The sequence below is a fragment of the Phaseolus vulgaris genome, chromosome 3, assembly GCF_051622355.1.
Source record: "Phaseolus vulgaris cultivar YP4 chromosome 3, ASM5162235v1, whole genome shotgun sequence".
NCBI lineage: Eukaryota > Viridiplantae > Streptophyta > Magnoliopsida > Fabales > Fabaceae > Phaseolus > Phaseolus vulgaris.
In genome coordinates, this window is record NC_143500.1 from 8,641,886 (window position 1) to 8,662,989 (window position 21,104).

The 21,104-nt window shown below is 31.7% G+C and overlaps 1 protein-coding gene across 1 annotated transcript; it reads right to left on the minus strand.

Moving 5' to 3' along the window:
- Window positions 1-674: 674 nt before the first annotated feature.
- On the minus strand, window positions 675-4,483 carry ALDH2B7 (aldehyde dehydrogenase 2B7). The gene is made up of 11 exons (XM_068606611.2): window positions 4,176-4,483; window positions 3,643-3,777; window positions 3,346-3,488; window positions 3,086-3,239; window positions 2,765-2,994; window positions 2,561-2,650; window positions 1,914-2,087; window positions 1,691-1,828; window positions 1,329-1,466; window positions 1,118-1,179; window positions 675-1,031 (listed from the first exon to the last, which is right to left on the minus strand). The coding sequence occupies exons 1-11, from the start codon at window positions 4,243-4,245 to the stop codon at window positions 758-760; spliced, it is 1,608 nt and encodes a 535-aa protein (XP_068462712.1). The 5' UTR covers window positions 4,246-4,483; the 3' UTR covers window positions 675-757.
- Between the last annotated feature and the right edge of the window lie 16,621 nt (window positions 4,484-21,104).

The window sequence follows — 21,104 nt, forward strand, 5'->3', positions numbered from 1 at the left end:
TCAAACACGTATAATTAAAAATTAAATTTAGCTTGGAACCAATATGTGATTGGTTTGAATAATAGTAAACTTTGATTTTTTCTAAAACAATTTTTTTTTTTTAACTAATATATAAATAAGCGTAAACCTGAACTGAATTTTATGATATTAAATTAAAAGTCACTTCTCAATATGTACTAATTTCACTTACCACGAGACAAGTTTTTATATCCTTAAAATCAGAAACTAACCTAACTTAGGATGATGTAAGTGTCTGTAGTGTTTTTTCATCCATAACATGATAAAAACAAAACAGCATAGATGAGTTTGCCAAGTCAAGAGTAGGATGTTTCTTCCTGCACCCCAACAAAAATTCTTCCTGCACCCCCGCATCAAATGGTTTATTCTGGAAAACACATTCCAGAACGTGCATATATGTTCTGCAATCTTATTCTGGAATTTTTTTTTCTGAAAAATGCTTTCTAAAATTTCCAGAAAATATTTTCTGAAATATACTTATAAATTCTGGAAAGGGTATCCGAAAGATTCTGTAAAAGCTAATCCAAAGGTAATTTAAAAAAGGATTGACATTGTATTTTTGGATATTGATGGGGTGGAGGAAGAAACACCTTGAAGAGTAATATAGTGTGTCAGGCTAACACCTAAAAATGCTGTGCCTTGAAAGAGACATAAGATAAGAAACAAATGAACAATGTTATTGATCATTATAGTTGAAACAGAGTTATTGATCATCAGAAAATGCTAGAAATGCTGAAACTCAAAGCCATGCTGGGTTCTTCAGGGAGTTAACAACTGCCTTCACTTGCAAGTAGTTCTTAAGACTATACTCTCCTTTTTCTCTGCCCTGACCACTCATCTTGTAACCACCAAAGGGAATTGCAGCATCAAATGTGTCAAAGCAATTTATCCAAACTGTTCCTACTCTCAGTGCCCGAGTCAAAATGTTGGCAGTGTCTATGTTCTTTGTGAACACTCCTGCTGCAAGCCCATATCGTGAGTTATTTGCTCTTTGAACTACCTCACCAAGGTCCCTGGGAAGATGAACACATAAATTAGTGCACAGATACTAGTATAATACCATTCTCTTCAAAGAAATTCACACTCGTTGTTTTCTTACTTGAATTTCAATATGGATTGGACTGGACCAAAGATTTCATCCGTTGCAATCCGCATGTCATCCTGGTGATGATTGTCACAAATTAAATTGAAAACATTAGGAGATAGAAGATGTATTTTTATTTTTCAGTCTGGTTTATAAAAGATGCTAAATGCAACTAAGAAGATATATATATATATATATATATATATATATATATATATATATATACCTTAACATTTGAGAAGACAGTAGGTTGAATGTAGTAGCCCTTGTCGCCAAGTCTGTCTCCTCCTGTTTCAAGGGTAGCCCCACTTTCAACCCCAAGTCTGACATACCTCAGGATTTTCTCGAATTGCTCTGAATCAATCTGCATTTATGGTTTGGATTGTATATGAAATCATCAGTGTATTTACACATTTTATAAGAATCATCATGCATTAAGACAAGGGAATGTGAATAGGAGGTTAACCTATTTCCAGTCATCAGCAATTAGTATCAAATTCAGACATGCTATATCCTCAAATAATTTTGGAAAACAAAGATCCAGGATCAAACATGAGGATGCAATGTAAGGGATTCTTAGCATTTTACCTGAGGACCTTGCTCTATTCCCCCCTTGAATGGATCGCCAACAACACGTTTCAAAGCACGAGCCTTTGCTTTCTCAACAAACTCATCGTATACACTTTCGTGTACATATGTTCGTGACCCAGCACAGCAACATTGTCCCTGAATGCCACAAACAACACCAATCAGGTTTTCCAAGTCCCATGATCACTGATTTTTTACAACAAGAGCACTATACTTTACATGCCTGATTAAAGAATAAAGCAAAGTGTGCTAGCTCAACAGCCTGATCTATGTCAGCATCTTCACACACAATAAACGGGGATTTTCCACCAAGCTCCAAAGTTACAGGCTTAAGATTGCTTTTAGCCGCCAATTGAAGGACAACTTTCCCAGTATCAGTGGAACCAGTAAAAGCAAGCTGTGAGAGAATAACAAATATTCATGCTGTTAAGTCATTATCGTGTCTAGATGTCTAATAAATACCATATTAGAACTTGAAACTTTTACACAAGACAATGAAACTGAAATTGATTGCCATGGAAATTTTACTGGCAATTTAATAGAAAATACTCGTTCACGCCAACACTAAAATCATTATCACTATCGTCCCACAATGACTACAGTTTAAGGTTTCTGCACACAAAATAAGAACCACAATGAATGTGTCACTTATTAAAGCAGATTTGTTAAATAACCTCACTCTGTCGATTCACGCATTACTTTTATCTGTAAACCAAAACATTATATGAGGCAAATTATGAAAGAAAGATTCATGCTTAAACTAAGAACATCAATGAATTTGGAATCTTTTTAAAAAAACTAAAACTGCAGTCATCGTGGGACAGAGGAAGTACGTTATTCCACTGCCGCAGTGGCCAAATATTTTAGTACCTTATCAACCTCCATGTGACTTGCAAGAGCAGCACCAGCAGTTGGTCCAAATCCTGAAACCACATTTAAAACACCAGGAGGAAGTCCAGCCTGCCAGACAGATTACAAATTCGAAATGATGAGGATTGCAGAGATTCTGAGCACATTAAACTCCACAAAATTATGCTTCGTACAAAATAAATATTGGTCAATATTATCACAAACCTCGAGAAATAGTTTTGCTACATAGAAAGCAGATAATGGTGTCTGCTCAGCTGTTTTGAGAACAATGGTGTTGCCACAGGCCAACGCTGGTCCAACCTTCCAGGCAAACATGACAAGAGGGAAGTTCCAAGGAATGATCTGACCCGCAACACCAATGGGTTCATGCAAAGTTTGCACGTGATAAGGTCCATCAGCTGGAACTGTTAGACCATGAATCTTATCTGCCCAACCTGGGGAGTCATGAAAACACAAGTGTCACCAAATTTTCGAAAAACAATCAAAGAGGGGTAGGCTAAGTTGCACATTTTGTGTCCCACATACCAGCATAGTAGCGGAACAGACGAACAAGCATTGGAATCTCAATCTTAGCAGATTGTTCATAAGGCTTTCCATTATCCCAAGTCTCAAGTGCTGCAATCTCATCATTATGCTTCTCAATCAGATCAGCTGCACGTAACAAGATCCTTTGCCTTTCCTATAAAATCAAATAACAAGGAAGCAAATCGGAATCATGAGACCAGAGATCATGCCTTTGTGAACCACAGGAAAAGAAACATTAGACAGGGGTTATGATCAAATACATAAGCTGTCATCCTAGGCCATGGACCATGATCAAATGCTTTGCGCGCAGCTGCAACCGCTCGATCAATATCTTCAGAGTGACCCTCAGCAACATGAGCAATCACTTCCCCCGTCCTTGGATCCAAAGTTGGAAAAGTTTTACCTGATGCCACAAGAATCCAAATAGTAAGATACCCCAAAAAAGCCGCCCTTAAAATTTTCTTCTATTTTCCTTTTTTTATTCTTCCACCGTTTGCTTAGCCAAAAACTCAACTTTATGTCCCACAGGAAACAAGATTAACAAAATAAACACGCACCAGAAGCAGCATCTACGAATTTCCCATCAATTAAGAGTTGGGTGTATTCCACTTGCACTGCTGGTTTAATGGGTTCTTCAATGGCGGCAGCAGTACTGTATTTACAGAGTCTGGGGCCAAGGTAACTATTCCCACCTGAAAGTTTTACTTTTTAGTCTTCAAAATTTTGATCCGTGCACATAATTAATTAACAACAGCCTTAAAAGACAAACGATAAATCCAAATCAAAGCACCCAGTAAAACATAAATTTAAAAGTGGCCCAAACAAACAGTAGTTGTACCTGAACCGATGATCAACAAGTACAATTAAGAAAACACAAGACAAACAAACACACTGTCTTCAACTAACCAAATACCAAACATTGAGTGAACCTCCTAACATACTTTCTTTTCCAAACAAGAAAAAAAACAGTTCAAGAAAGAAAAAAAATGAACAAACAGATAGCAAATCGCTTGGTTACAATTTTTTTTTCAACAGAAAAATTATGAAACCACTTTGAGAAGGTGGGGTGCGATGAAGAACACATCTCTACCTCGTGCAGAGAAGGAAGTAGAAGAAAAGGAGCGAGAGATGAGCCTTGAAATTCTGAGAGGAGAAGCCATGATATGATGACGATGACGATGACGATGATGTTGTGTTTTTATCTCTTCACTTAGATATAAAAGGAAAGGAAACTCATGAGCAACCCAATGCTGGTGTAAGTAACCTCACGCGATAATGCTGACTTATTTTTAATTATTTATTAGCCCCTAATCTTGAATACATTTATTTATATAAATAATAATCTATGCATATCTTCTGCCCATGACTTTAGTTTTGTCCACATTCTCCTTCAGGATCACATATCTTATCATGCTATATTATTTTATATTGATTAATACCAATCCATCATTTTTATACCTAATAAATATTATTATTTTAATATTTTTTCATATTTTAGGATTATCAAAAGCATCACTTTCCTTTTATATTTTCTGAAACATGAATCTTAATAATTAAAGTTAGAATGAAAAGGAAAACAACTTCCCCCTCCCCCAAAAAAGGAACATAACTATATATTTTGCTTCTAAAAAAAATAAAAAAAATAAGATCTCTGTGATAATGACTTCTATACTTTTAATTTTCAAAAAATAATGTTTCTTAAATATTTTTTTCTTATTATTTATATAAAATAAATAGAGATATTCTTTTCTAGTTTTAAAAAATTTAGACATGCTGTTATATGCATGAAATAATTAATTGCTAATTTTCTTCATATGGTTTAATCAATTACCAAGCACAAACATATATTATTCATGAGTATGCACATTTATTAACTTAATAAAATATAAGTGATAATCATCGACACAAGAAAATCATGAAATAAAAATTATTTTTTAAAGACGAAACTAATTAGTTATAATCTAATAGAGATCATTTTAGAAATAAAAAAAAATTGGTTTCTAAATTAGTTTCTATTATTTTTTATTATTATTAAATAGTTTTTAAATTGGTATCTAATTAGCAACTAAGGTTTTAACTATCAATTATTTAGTTTCTAAATTTGGTAGCAAAAACTTTGGTTACTAATTAGATACCAATTTAGAAACTATTTAACAATAATAAAAAATAATAGAAACTAATTTAGAAACCAATTTTTTTTTTTAATTTTTAAAATGGGCTCTAATTTAGTTACTATTACAACTAATTATTTTGATTTCTACAAATTCATTTCTATTTCATGATTTTCTTGTAGTGTGGTGACGTTATTAAATCTAACGGTTAGTTACATTACTTAATTATTTGAGTATTTTTAAATACAATTTATATTTATTTTTATAATTAAATTTAACTAATTTTGTTGATCTTGAGAAACTATTTATTTATTTCATATATGCAAAATCTGGGGAATGTTTATTATTATTTGTATCTCTTTTTAAATTGTATACCTTTATTCATATTATTATTCATTACGAACACTACTTTTCTTCTCTTTTAAAATACCTGTAATTCAAAAATTGTAAAAAAATATTTCTTTTAAAATTATGTATAATTAGATTGTAGTTTAATCATTAAACATTACTTTTGATTCTATAATAATAGAAAATTCATAATTAAACTATTAGAAATACATTTCAAAAATATATTTATGTTTGCATTAAAATAAATATTAATTATTTAAAATATTAATAGTTTTCTAATACTTCTGAGGAAAAATACCAAATTAAATCATTACAAATAATTTATGGATATGTAATGAGTTTTTCTTTAAATACTCTATAACATTTTCTAAAAGAAATACATAATTACTATAATAAGATGTTTTTAATGCCCAAATTTTGACAAACTCTTTAACACACTGATACTCTTTTTTTTTCTTAAAAAGTTGTTTGCGTAGTTGAACTTTTACATATTATTAAGGGGTTCATGATGTTAAAAAAGAATTATAATATCTTCTTGAAAAAAAATAGTAAATATTTTTCTAAATATAAAATAAGCATTTATAAATTTTACGTATATCATAAAATATTCCAGACTTGTGTTTATTAAACGAATATTTATTATCAGATGAAATATTTAAAGTTTCATAATTTTTTGTTATTGTTAATGCATTATATAAAGACTACTATAAAAGAGTATTAAATATCGATTAATTATTAATTTATGATTAGAATACTCCTAATTTAGGGTCAAAATTTGATAAAATTACATACCTTAAATGAAAAAAAAAAATATGAATGAAATTTATCAGATGTATAAATATTGAAGCATATAAATGGGATAGAAAATATTTTTTATCAATATACATTTTTAAAGTGTGACCTACGAGAAGAACTTTAAATGTAACTATTTATGTGTTAATTGATTTTTAAATTAAATTTAACACGATGTTAGAATTTATAACTTATCTTGTATATTGTGATAGGTTCGTTTGTTTCAATAGACATATGTGAAAAGGAAGTTTGGAAGTCTTACATCATTTGTCTCAATTCTTATTAGTTCTCAAAGTACGCATAAGTGTAAAAACACTTATTTATGACAATTAATATAAATGTTACACTATTAAACATTGTTTATCAAGATACAATGACATTTTTTAAATTAAAACGGATAGATAGACAGAAGTTGTAAGAAAAATCATCATTTATTTAAATCACAGAGTGAATAGACGATGGTTGTTGGGTTAGAATCGCGATTTTACTCCACAATCGCCATCTATACCCTTGTTATTATCCTAATTCGAAACCTCGCACCACTTACATTTTCGTTCTCTGCATTTTCTTTCTTCTTCTTCGCGCTCTCTCTTTAACTCTTCTGAACGTTCTCTTCACTCATTGTCTTTGTAAGTTCTTCCTACCCTCATTGCTTATTCTTCCTCCATTCTTCCTATTGGTTCATTGTTCATTCTTCCATTGGTTCATTGTTTAAGGTTCTTGTTCATTGCTCCACCATCGCGCTCCGCTTTCCCTCTACCGTTGTCGTTGTTGCCTTTGTAAGTTCTTCCTACCCTCATTGCTTATTCTTTTGTTTTCGTTCTCATCTTATATTTCCTCCATTCTTCCATTGGTTCATTGTTCATTCTTCCATTGGTTCATTGTTTAAGGTTCTTGACCATTGCTCCACCACCGAGCTCTGCTTTCCCTCCATCGCTGCCACCACTTCCTTCCACCGCTAACGCTGCCATCACCTTGAGGTTCGTGTATTTTTTAATTTTTTTAATATCTTTTTTTGATTTTTTTTGTCTATATGTGACTTATAGACGACAGTTCTAAAATTGTCGTCTATACCTCAATAGAATAAACTACGTTATGATAGACAACGGTTTCATCGTTGTCTAATTGCTACAAAAATGGTTGTCTTTAACCTTTTATTCACTAGTGACGACTATGAAAAAGTAAATAAAATAGTAAAATCTATTTAAAAAAACGTGTATATGGTGACGATTATTTTTTTTATAAAGTTACGTTTATAACCACTATAATATACGAGTATGGTGGTTTTGCGTATCGTCACCAATCTGACTGCCAAAAAGTATAATTTGACCGTCTATTGCAAACCACCATAACACATGTCATATAATACTTTGTATAAAATGACAGTTTTAAGCGTGTAATTTATGTTAGATATAAATGTCATAATTTTCTAACTGAGTAAAACAAAGAAACAACGAAAATGTCACTTTATACAATATAATACGACGTTTATAATAGTCATTATTATATTAAATGATGAATTATTTTACGTTAGTTACAATTATCGTAATTCGAGTAATAAATATTTTATTTTAATTTTATAATTTTTAATATTTTATTTAATTCTATTTTTATAATTTAATTTCATAATATAATTAAACTTTATATTATAATTAAACTTTATAACACAATTTAATTTCATAATATAATTAAACTTCATAATATAATTAAATCATAACATAAATTAATTTCATAATATAATTAAACTTATAAATACTAATAACTGAATAATAGTAAAATAATCAATTGTATGGCTAAAATCAGTGACTCCATTAACATCTATAAGGCAACTCTCCCAAAATCTAAAACTGTTAAGTTTTTGAACAATTTAATTCTCTAATAGACCTATATAAATTAATCACTTAGAACCAATCTCCAATAGACACTTGCCTAAATAAAGTATATACTATATGGTATATATCCATGGATATTTCATACATAAGGTATGTTATATGGCAGTGTTATTATTATCTAAGATTATGAAGTATTTAACTAAAAATAAGGATCTAACAATCAAAGTTATTCAGTTCAACAGAAACAAGCAAATTAGAGGTGAAAAAACAAATGATCATAATAATTAGAAGTTACCCCAAAATTCATAGTTTCATCATTAACCTAAGTGTCATTCTTCCTCTTATGTGATCTTTCACATCTCAGCTCGTCCAATATTCCTATGGGTCTAAATTTTCTATATGTTCAAAAAAACATAATATAACTACAAAAAATAAGAATATATTATAATTTAGAGCTACATATAAGTAAAGGTATACAAAATTATCCCTTCTTCTTGATAATGACATAGAACCACCAGTGTGAGGAATAATTTGTTTCTTCCTTATATCTTTGTTCCTATTACACAGGTTTTACAAAGTGAAATGAAATCAGTTTTGCAAATTTAAAATCAAACTTATTGTAAATATACCAAATGAAAAGTTTGTACCATTGTGGAAGGCTTCAGACGATAATCAACAAATACAACTCACTGCTCTATGTTAAGCCCTTTTGGAACATTCTTTATGAGGTCATTTTTGCTTAATAGTGGATCATAAAATTCATTCCACGACTTGCATTTATACTCCCTCCACAGTTTTCCAATTTTAAATATAACATCTCTTTTAGCCAAATCTTCATGTGTCTTAAAACAAAAACGAGACTTCTAATAATACAATAGTTGGTCCACGTATAATGAATAAATGAAATAATATTGTACATATTTAATGTTGTGTTCAATGCAATGTCAATTACCTTCAATGCACTCTCCCATACATTATCCTTGTAAGTATTAGGCATAGATGACCAACTTTCAAAACTTATAGGAAACAATATATGATTTCCTAGTAGTTGTCCACAAACTCCAGCAAGAAAATCACATGCTTCTCCCATTGGTTGAAACTTGTCATCATAGTTGACGATCACACATACTCCAGTGGAAAAGTTATGAGCATCTCTAACATTCACCTTATTTTTTTGAGTAACTTCATGTTCATCTATAAAGTATAAATACAATAAGGTATCTGCATTGAAACTAATTAAATGAAAAGAAAAACACGTCAAAATTATATATAGTATAAAAAACAAAATTAAAAATTTATAAAAACAAAGAAAGGACAAGTTTTAATGAGTTACAACTAGAAGATATTACAAAAAGATTCTCTTATATAAATAATTCCTATTGGAAAATAGATTATTATAAGGCAAATCATGTACTTGTTTCCAACACTACAATTATTATGCCTACGGGACTGTTGGGTGGTCAAGAAAGTAAGGGAATGCTTCATTTGCCAACGGTTAGTGATCCTCTAATTTGTGAAACAAATCAGCAGTGTTTGGTGGAGATGCACAGTGGTGTATGGAAGATATGAGATAATTCCCAAAAACAGTGTGACAAAGGCAAAATTATTATGGAAAAAGATAGATGCCGAAACATTTATAGCCGTGGATTGTCTAGTGTTTTCTCTACTATGCACAAGGATAGGATAGATAGAGTGAAAATTAACGATGTTGTTAAAGAGGCATTGTCCTCATCTCTAGTCGATGTGGGATCTTCAACACACTCTCACGTCGAGAGTGACAGCTCGTGCTCGATAGTGGGTAACCTGATAAGCCCAACAAATACTCGTTAAGATATGCTCGAAATGGCTCTGATACCATGAAGTGAACTTTAAGTCCAACTCAATCCCATAAAACCAGCTCATGAGATGAGGTTTGCACTCACTCATATACAATGAAATATTCTCATATCTAATCGATGTAGAATCTCTACCAACATTTTCTACTTGGAGAGGTGGCCAAATTTATGTGATGGAGATTTGCTTGATTTCTTTTAAGAAGAGAATGCAGGCTTGTTCCCGTAATCCATTCCCAACATACCAAACACCTAACGTTACTAACATTAACCAAACGTTAAGCAAACATCTCTGGGGAATATTTATTATTATTTGTATCTCTTTTTAAATTGTATACCTTTATTCACATTATTATTCATTACGAAAATTACTTTTCTTCTCTTTTAAAATATACGTAATTCAAAAATTGTAAAAAAAATATTTCTTTTAAAATTATGTATAATTAGATTGTAGTTTAATCATTAAACATCACTTTTGATTCTATAATAATAGAAAATTCATAATTAAACTATTAGAAAAACATTTCAAAAATATATTTATGTTTGCATTAAAATAAATATTAATTATTTAAAATATTAATAATTTTCTAATACTTGTGAGGAAAAATACCAAATTAAATATTTACAAATAATTTATGGATATGTAATGAGTTTTTCTTTAACTACTCTATAACATTTTCTAAAAGAAATACACTATTCCTATAATAAGATATTTTTAATGCACAACTTTTGACAAACTCTTTAACATACTGATACTTGATTTTTTTTTTAAAAAAAAATTGTTTGCGTAGATGAACTTTTACATATTATTAAGGGAATCATGATGTTAAAAAAAAGAATTGTAATATCCTTTTGAAAAAAGAATAGTAAATATTTTTTCTAAATATAAAATAAGCATTTATACTCGGATAGGTTCGTTCGTTTGTTCCAATAGCATATGCGAAAAGGATGTGTGGAAATCCTACGTCTCAATTCTTATCAGTTCTTAAAGTACGCATCTTTTAAAGAAAATTGTCAGTTATTTTAAAATTAGCAGCCCGATAGCGGGTGGCCTGATAAGTCCAACAAACACTCGTTAGGATAGGCTCGAAATGGCTCTGATACCATATTACGAAGTGGACTTTAAGCCTAACTCAACCCCATAAAACCGGCTCAATGGAGTGAGGTTTGCATCCACCTAGGATAGGCTCAAAATGGCTCTGATACCATATTACGAAGTGGACTTTAAGCCTAACTCAACCCCATAAAACCGGCTCATAGGGTTGAGGTTTGCACCCACTTATAGACAATGAAAGGCTCTAATCTCTAGTCGATGTGGGATCTCCAACAATTACAAAATAGAATAGAGATGAACAAAAGAGAACAGAGATGAACAAAAGAGTAAACTGAAGACAAAGGATATGAGAATGAATATCTCTTCTTTCTTGTTATTCAAAACAAAACAAATGGTCTGAATATATACAAGTAGTACACGTTTAACTAAAGAAGGAAATAATCAATATTAAATACTAGAATCATAACACAAAAATAAAATAAAGGAGAAATAACTGATAATTAGAAAAGACTCCCAATTAATATTACGATCCTTCTGTAACTCTGTTATCCGTATCCTTTAATACCCCGCCACAAGCTGGAGAGCAAATATTTATGAGACCCAGCTTGGAACAAATATTCTTAAAAGATTGAGAACTTAAAGCTTTGGTATAAATATCAGCTAGTTGCTCTGTGGTGGAAATGGGAAGCAAATGGATGAGACCCTTCTTTAATTTTTCCCGAACCACGTGACAATCTATTTCTATATGTTTTGTATGCTCGTGAAACACTGGATTTGCTGAAATGTATCTTGATGAGTCATTGTCACAGTAAAAAAGAGATGGTTGCTCAAAATAAACTTTGAAATCTTGAAGAAGATAAGTTAGCCATTGAATTTCACATGTAACAGTAGCCATTGCCCTGTATTCAGCTTCACAAGAACTCTTTGATATTGTTCCTTGCTTCTTTGATTTCCAAGATATGATAGAATTTCCAAGATACACACTAAAACCAGTCACTGATTGTCTTGAATCACTACATGTGCCTCAATCACTATCACAAAAGGCTTTCAGATGAACAAAGGTAGTGGAAGAGAAAAATAGACCAAGACTTGGAGCCCCTTAGATATATCTGAGAATTCTAATCGCTGCATTATAGTGAGCAATTGTAGGCTTAACAAGAAATTGAGAAAGTTGTTGCACAGAAAATGTTATGTCAGGTCGGGTATTAGTGAGATACATAAGTCTTCCAATCAATCTTCTGTAGGCTTGAATGTCTGTGAAAGGAACACTTCCAGTAGAAGAGAATTTCTCATGATTATCAATAGGAGTGGGTGCAGGTTTGCAGGCTAAAAGACCTGCATCTGTTAATAATTCCAATGCATATTTCCTTTGATTTACCATTATTCATGTCTTACTTCTTGCTACTTCTAGACCAAGAAAATATCTTAAGTTCCCAAGATCTTTAATCTTGAATGTCTGATTCAAGGCTTGTTTGATTCGAGCAATCTCTTCTTTATCATTTCCTGTCAATATTATATCATCCACATATACCAATAATGCTGTAAAAGATCCTTCAGAAGAATTAATGAATAAGGAATGATCATTCATAGATTGAGTATATCCCATAGAAAGAAAAAATGATGACAGTTTGGCAAACCATTCTCTGCTAGCTTGCTTAAGACCATATAAAGCCTTTTTTAGTTTACAAACTTTTCCTGGTGGAATAGAAGTCAATCCAGGAGGAACAACCATGTATACATCTTCTTTCAAATCTCCATGTAAAAAGGCATTGTTTATGTCTAATTGTTTCAATTCCCAATTATAAATAGAAGCTAAAGAAAGAAGCAACCTTATGGTGGTCATCTTTGCTACTGGAGAGAAAGTATCAAGGTAGTCAATGCCTTCTGTTTGTGTATATCCCTTTGCCACTAACCTTGCTTTATACCTTTCAATTGTCCCATCAGCCTTATATTTTATTTTGAATACCCATTTGCAACCTATGGCAGCTTTGTTCTTAGGCAGAAGAGCAGTCTCCCAAGTTTGATTTGACTCTAAAGCAGATATCTCACATTGTATAACTTTCCTCCAACAGTCATGTTTCACAGCTTCAGAATAAGTGTTTGGCTCAACATGTGAAGAAAGAGACATAACAAAAGATTTGTAAGAAGGTGATAAATTGCTATAAGACAAAACAGAATTCAAAGGATATTTAACTCTTGAAGATGTATTGGAAACGTTAAGATTACAATGATAATCCTTTAAATACTCAGGTGATCTTTTTATTCTTGTGCTCATTCGGACAGATGGATCTGATTCAGAACTTTGTTCTATATCATGATTTTCATTGAGGTTTTGGTCTATATGGGAACAATCTACGTTTGAAACCTCAATTTGTAACTCACAATTATTATCACTGCAATTTTCAACATTATCACAAGGTGTATTTTCACAAGGTGCAAGAATGACTTGTGATGGCTGACTTAAAACAGATTGATCTTCAGCAAACAAAATTTGATCATCAATATCAGGACTGTTAGTTTCATTACTAGTATCTTGAACCCTTTGGTATGGAAAAACATGTTCATAAAAGACAACATCCCTAGACACAAAAATTTCTCTTGATTGAATATTCAACAAAATATATCCTTTTGTCCACCTTGGACAACCAATAAAAACACATTTTGATGCTCTTGGATCAAATTTTCTTCTATTTGTTGACAAAGTGCTAGCATAACATAAAGAACCAAACACCTTTAATCCATTAAAATCTGCATCAGTTTTGAAAAGCATTTCATGAGGGGAAGAATAGTTTAAAACAGGTGTGGGAAGCATGTTTATAATACGCGCAACATGTATCACAGAATATGACCAATAAATTTTGGGTAAATGAGATTGTATCATAAGAGCTCTTGCTACATCTAATAAATGACCATGTTTCCTTTCAACTATACTATTTTGTTGTGGAGTATTGACACATGATGTTTGATGTATTATTCCTTTACTGACAAAAAAATTAGTCATGACAAACTCAGTTCCATTATCACTTTTTATTATTTTTATTGTTGTCTCAAACTGTCTTTGAACAAAAATAACAAAATGTTTCAAAACCTTAACAACTTCAGATTTTTGTTTCAAAAGAAAAATCCATGTGTAGCTCGAATAGTCATCAACTATGGTCAAGAAATATTTATGACCATGAATTGATGGTATTGAGTATGGTCCCCAAATATCTACATGAATCAAATCAAAACATTTTTCCGATTTAGATGTACTAATAGGAAAAGAAAGTCTTTTTTGCTTTGCAAAATGACAAACATCACAAACAAAAGATTTGTTATATTTAACAAAAGGAAATTTATTCTTGATAACATCAATACATTTATTTGAAATATGACCTAATCGAAAATGCCAAAGGGTTTCTAGATCACTAGCACTGACATTAACAATATTGATGATGGGTGTAGATTCAAGGGGTTTAATTTGAAATTTCTGGTAAGATGGGATCCTGAGTATATAAAGTCTATCTTGCATCTTAGCAGAACCAATTATTTTCAAGGAGATTTTGTCTTGAATGTGACAACCATTAGAATCAAAGGTAAGAACACAAGATAGTCTATCAACCAATTTTGTTACTGAAAGAAGATTAAAAGTGAAGCAAGGAATATACAAAACATTGTCTATGACATGATTTTGATTGAGAAAAACACTTCCAGAATAATTGGCAATGACTTGATTTCCATTTGGTAATTTGACATAAATAGGATCAATTTGGCGATACGAAGTGAAGTAAGTTAAGGATGAACAAATGTGATCAGTAGCACCACTATCAATAATCCAAGAACTAGAAGAAGAAATAGAATTATTACCAGTTTGCGTTGTCATGTTGGAAGGAATAACAGAGACTTGACTAGAAACATTGTCACTCGATTTGACCTGTTGTAAAAGAGCTAACAATGTTTGATACTGCTCAGGAGTAAAACCAATTTGTTGAGACTCCACTTCTGACTTTGAACCTTCATGATTCTGCTCATTATTGTTAAAATTTGTATTGTGAAAGGTTGCGTGACTTTGATGATGGTTCTTATTTTTAAATTTGAAATAAGGTGGAAAATCATGCTTTTTATAGCATGTATCAATGGTATGCCCTGTCTTTCCACAATAACTGCAAATTTTGGAAGTATATCCTCTTCCATGGCTTCCTCTTCCATATCCACCACCCATGCCATAGATCATAGCATTGTTATTATAACTTCCTTTGCTAGTAGCAATCATTGCCTTAGATTGATCACCAAAAACTTGCCTCTCTTGTTGTGTAATGAGAGAGTAAACTCTATTCAAGGATGAATTATCTGATAAACTAACATGGTAAGGTGAACAAAGATCTTGTGAGGGATCAACAATTTCACCCATAGATAAATGTAGCAATCAGAGCTCTAATCAGAGCTCTGATACCATATTAAGAAAGTGGACTTTAAGCCTAACTCAACCCCATAAAACCAGCTCATGAGGTTGAGGTTTGCACCCACTTATATACAATGAAAGACTCTAATCTCTAGTCGATGTGGGATCTCCAACACATACCATATTAAGAAAGTGGACTTTAAGCCTAACTCAACCCCATAAAATCGGCTCATGAGGTTGAGGTTTGCACCCACTTATATACAATGAAAGGCTCTAATCTCTAGTCGATGTGGGATCTCCAACACACCCCCCTCACGCCGAGACTACCAACTCGTGCGTGGGACTATATATTATGGGTGGTCTGATAGCGGCCCGATAGCGGGTGGCACGATAGGCCCAACAAATACTCGCTAGGATAGGCTCAAAATGGCTCTGATACCATATTACAAAATAGAATAGAGATGAACAAAAGAGAACAGAGATGAACAAAAGAGTAAACTGAAGACAAAGGATATGAGAATGAATATCTCTTCTTTCTTGTTATTCAAATCAAAACAAATGGTCTGAATATATACAAGTAGTACACTCATTCTAGGGTTTAACTAAAGAAGGAAATAATCAATATTAAATACTAGAATCATAACACAAAAATAAAATAAAGGTTATTCCCTTCTATAAAGAGAAATAACTGATAATTAGAAAAGACTCCCAATTAATATTAGGATCCTTCTGTAACTTTGGTATCGGTATCCTTTAATAGGATAGGTTCGTTTGTTCCAATAGCATATGCGAAAAGGATGTGTGGAAATCCTACGTCTCAATTCTTATCAGTTCTTAAAGTACGCATTTGTTAAAGAAAATTGTCAGTTATTTTAAAATTAGTTAAACGTTTTTAATAGAATTATATTATGTTAATCAAATTATTTTTAATTGATATAATTGTTTTCATTAAATGATTAAATTATTATGTATTATGATCATTTCAAACGAGAAAAATAAAAGGTTCTAAATAATTTTTGGAGATTAAATTTTCATCTTGAATCATTCTTGTTATGTTAATAGGGTTTTTGGGTTTACATTTTTGTTGTACTTCATTTGTAATAAATTCACTGTATTCAAACTCTATTCTTTTCACTTTATTTTGTTAAATTTTGTTTATGGTTAAAAGTGTTGTGTTCTTGTAGAGTTCAATATCTACACTCTTGATTGTTCTTGTGTAACCTTGTGTGTTTTGTTTAGTGAATTCTCATTGGTTTGTTGAGTATTAGATTAGCTCTTGGTTAAGAGTAAATCAATATAAATATCTTGTGCAATCTCTCTCTTTTTCACTCTAATAAATGTTTTATAATTTGATTTAATGTGTTTTGTGTTTAAATCAATTGATAGAATTCTCGTAACAACTGGTTTAAATTCTGAATATATGTTTGTTGTGCTTTTTATAATCAATTCAATAGTAAAATCAATTAGTTAATTTTATTAAGTTTACAATCTAACTCTAGTATTTGCGAATATTTTGTGGTACATAAAAATTAAACAAAATGATTAGTTGGAACAGATAATGAAAAGCAATAAGAAATTAAACTAATTACCGCCAAGTGAGTACACTCTTCCCTGAGTTTTTTGAAAAAATTTCTCAAAGATTTTTAATGAGATCGAACTTTAATAAAATTACAAATTTCAAAAAATATATGTTATCATAATTATTATTAATGTTAGAAGAAACAAACTCTTTTCTCATATTATGATTTTTATTATACTTATTATTATTAGTAATATTAATATTATTAATAATATAAATTATATTAGTAATAGTCATAATATAATATGATTAATATTATAATATTTTTAAATATTATTAATATAAATATTAATATTATCATTAATTTTAATAAAAATATTAATAACAATATTATCATTAATATCAATATTATTATTATTATTATTAAAATATTTTGTATGTAATACTTTATACACAGATACAATCCGTATGTAATTATTTATGTTTCATGGTGCCAAAATTACATACTGATTAAATCTGTATTTAATCACTTTTGGCTTACATACAGAAAAATTCGTATGTAATCACTTTGGCTTACACACGGAAAAATCCGTACGTAAATATTCGTATGTAATCACTTTGACTTACATACGAAAAAATCTGTATGTAATGTCTATTTACATACTGAATTAAATCCGTATGTAATAATCGGTAAGTAAATGGACAATTTCTTGTAGTGAACAAAATCATTGATGAACCAAGAACTGGAAAGGCGGAAGCTGAAGCAAAGAGTTTTTGCGGGAAGATGAAGGAGTGGTGAGTTAAAGAGCATTTTTTAGACCGTTGAGAACCGTTCAGGGAAGAGAAACCACCACCCATCAGATGCTGACACGTGTTCAAAACAATTAATGACCCTTTGAACCACACCCTTTCACAAGTGACGTTCTCGGGAACCAACCCTGAGTGATCAGAATAATTCCTTCCTGTTAGCTTGGTGACTAACTAAGTCATCCTCTTTTCCCTGCCAACTCGGTGGTTAAACAATCATCCTCTCCTCCCTGTTCAGCTTGGTGCCTAACCAACTATCCTCTCCTCCCTTGTTGGGTCGGGTATGGTCCGAGCATACCACACTTTCCGCTTTGATCCTCCTTGAGTTTAGGCCAAGCATTCCAACCTCCTCAATTCTGGCAGCCCAAGTTCCAAGCCGAGCATGTCGACCTCCTCAATTTTGGCAGCTCGAGTTCCAGGCCAAACATGCCCACCTCCTCAATTTTGGCAACTCGAGTTCTAGGTCGAGCATGTTAACCTCCTCAATTCTGGTTGCTCAGGAAGACCGACCCTTTTCACCTTTCTTACTCGGTCCAAAGCCGAGAGACCTTACGCCAACGTTGGAGTTCTCAAACATTAACCGAGTGTCGTCACCAAAACCACAAGCCGCGTTAAAAATCAACATCTGGCTGATTGGATTCACACCTCAGAAGGATGAACCTACGAAACCAACATGTAAGATAAATGTCTCGGTCTTAAGCCTTTTTCACCTCGCACGCTCGGCTCAAGGCTGAGGGGCTCTGTACCATCCCGGAACTGCTGGGAATTGGGCTGAGTAGGCCGACCGATAATTATGAGCTACTACTGCCATGATAATTATGAAGTAATCTTTCTTAAAAACAAACAAAAATGTTTCCTTTTGTAAAACCTTTGTCAACAAGTTAGGCCTTGTAACGTTTGAATCGACATAAAAGTCATGTTTAGTCTTAAAGACCCATTTACACCCAACTCTTTTACATCCTTCTAGAAATTCCATAAGGCCCCATACATCATAATGTGCCATTGATTTAAGTTCATCTTTCATTTATCTAACCACTTATTAGAATTATTACCATTTGTGGATTCTGAAAATGAAACTCGATCATTGTCAATGCCTAAGTCATTTTCTGACTCTTGTGGATAAACCATATAATCATTCGAAATAGTAGATTTCCTTTCTTGTTGAGATCTTCTTAAAACCAAAACCTTAAACCCTAAAATATCCACTAATTGTTATTGCATCTAGTTTCTTTTCTTGCGGTCTAATTTTTGCCTGACAACCCCAAACATGCAGGTGTTTCAAAATGGGTTTCCTATCTGTCCACAACTCAAAAGGTGTCTTTTGAACGAACTTACTAGAAACTTTGTTCAACAAATACATGATAGTTTTTAAAGCATACATCAATATTGATACAGTAAAAATGAATTACTTAATATGCTCCTAACCATATCCATTAAGGTCTGGTTACACCTTTCTGGCACACCATTTTGTTGTGGTGTACATGCATTGTGTATTGAGCACAAATACCTCGTTTCTCAAGGAACTTAGCAAATGGATCAGGATGTTGTCCATTTTCATCATACTTTCCATAATATTCACCACCTCTATCTACCTTTCCATCTAATTGTCTTTCCACTTCATTTATATACATTTTCAAGCCATTCCCTGCTTGAGATTTCTCATGCAGTAGATAGACATAATCATAACGTGAAAAATCATCAATAAAGGTGATAACATTTCTTTCTTTATTGAAGGAATTTACATCAAAAGGTCCACATATATCCGTCTGTACAATTTCAAGAAGTTGGATGCTTCTTGTGGCTCCTTTCTTTGTGTGTTTTTGTTTGTTTGCCTTTAATACATTCCAAACATACATTCAGATAAGTAAAATCTAAATTCGAAAGTATTTCATTTTTTACTAATTTTTGCATCCTTTCTTTGGAAATGTGTCCCAAACGCTTATGCCACAAGTAATCACAACATTCGTTCATTAAACTTCATTTAGTGTTACATTATGATGTGAGGTTATAAGAGTTTCAACATATAAATTTTCAAGATACAATTTATATAAACCATTATAAAAGTAGATCCAATCATACAAGTACGCTTGTAAAAGCTGAAACAATTATTCCTAAACTTAAAAGAGTATCCAAACTCATCCAGTTTAGACAAAGAAACTAAATTCCTGGAAATACTGGGTACATAAAAAGTATCAAACAAGTCTAAATGAAATCTAGTGTAAAGGATTAAACAATAAGTCCCGACAGTTTCCATTAGAACCTTAACTCTATTCTCAATAAAAACAAACTTCTCATATGGGTTTATGATCCAGGTTGAAAGGAATCCCTGCATAATATTAGAAACATGAGTTCTCGATCTAAGAATCAATCCACCAAGTATTATGTGGAACTTTAATTAAGTTTGATTCAAAACATACATAAGCATTATGTTTTTCTTTCTTTTCGAACCAAGCTTTACGTTTAGAGTAGTCCTTCTGGAAATGTCCATATTTCCAAAAAAAATGACATTTGTCATTTTTCTTCTGGATTTTAGTAGAAGATTCGTTAATTTTTCATGGTTTTTACCCTTTCCATGTTTTTTATGAACTTCTTGCCAGCTCCCAAATTATTCACATAATGAATGGAGTGGTTTCCTTGATTCGTAAGTCTGGTCTCTTCCTGAACTAACATACCATGCAATTCATGTACATTCCATTTGTCTTTCATGGTTTTATAGTTCAATGAAAGGGGTCATACTCAGACGATAATGAGTTCAAGATGAACTGCACAAGAAATTTTTCATCCGCTATCTTTCAAATAGACTTAAGTCTTGCTGCAATATTTGTCATCTCAATGACATGTTCATGCATAGTACGAGAATCATCAAATTTCATGGTAGTTAAGGTACTCATTAATGTCTCAGTAAGAGACTAATCAACAGTTTGGGAGCGCTCTTCCACAAATCTCATAAACTCTTTTGCACTCTCAATTTTGGAAAGAGTTGACTTAATATTACTTACTATGTTCATTCACATAAACATCAAGCTAAGTTTGTTTGACCTTTCCCAAGTCTTATAATGAGCTTTCTTTTCATTGCTACTAGTATCAGTAGTAATAACAGGTTTCTCAATTTGAAAAGTCAAATCAAGAAGATCCAAAATGCCTAAGTAAGATTGAACTTATTCACTCCAATCAGAAAAATTTAATCCATTAAAGATGGGAACATATACTACAATTAATACATGCTTAATTAACATTAATACTTTGAATCATAAATTAAACATACAATACATATTCAGATAACAAACAAACATTATATGCATATTAATATTCTTCTTTGGGTGATACATTAATACACAAAATA

Excerpts from the sequence above, each read along its gene's own strand:
- ALDH2B7 (XM_068606611.2), bottom strand. The coding sequence starts at position 4,245 with ATGGCTTCTCCTCTCAGAATTTCAAGGCTCATCTCTCGCTCCTTTTCT. Across the intron at positions 2,995-3,085 it reads TCTGTTCCGCTACTATGCTG|GTTGGGCAGATAAGATTCAT; the intron begins GTATGTGGGACA and ends ATGACTCCCCAG. Across the intron at positions 1,829-1,913 it reads TTGCTTTATTCTTTAATCAG|GGACAATGTTGCTGTGCTGG; the intron begins GCATGTAAAGTA and ends TGTGGCATTCAG.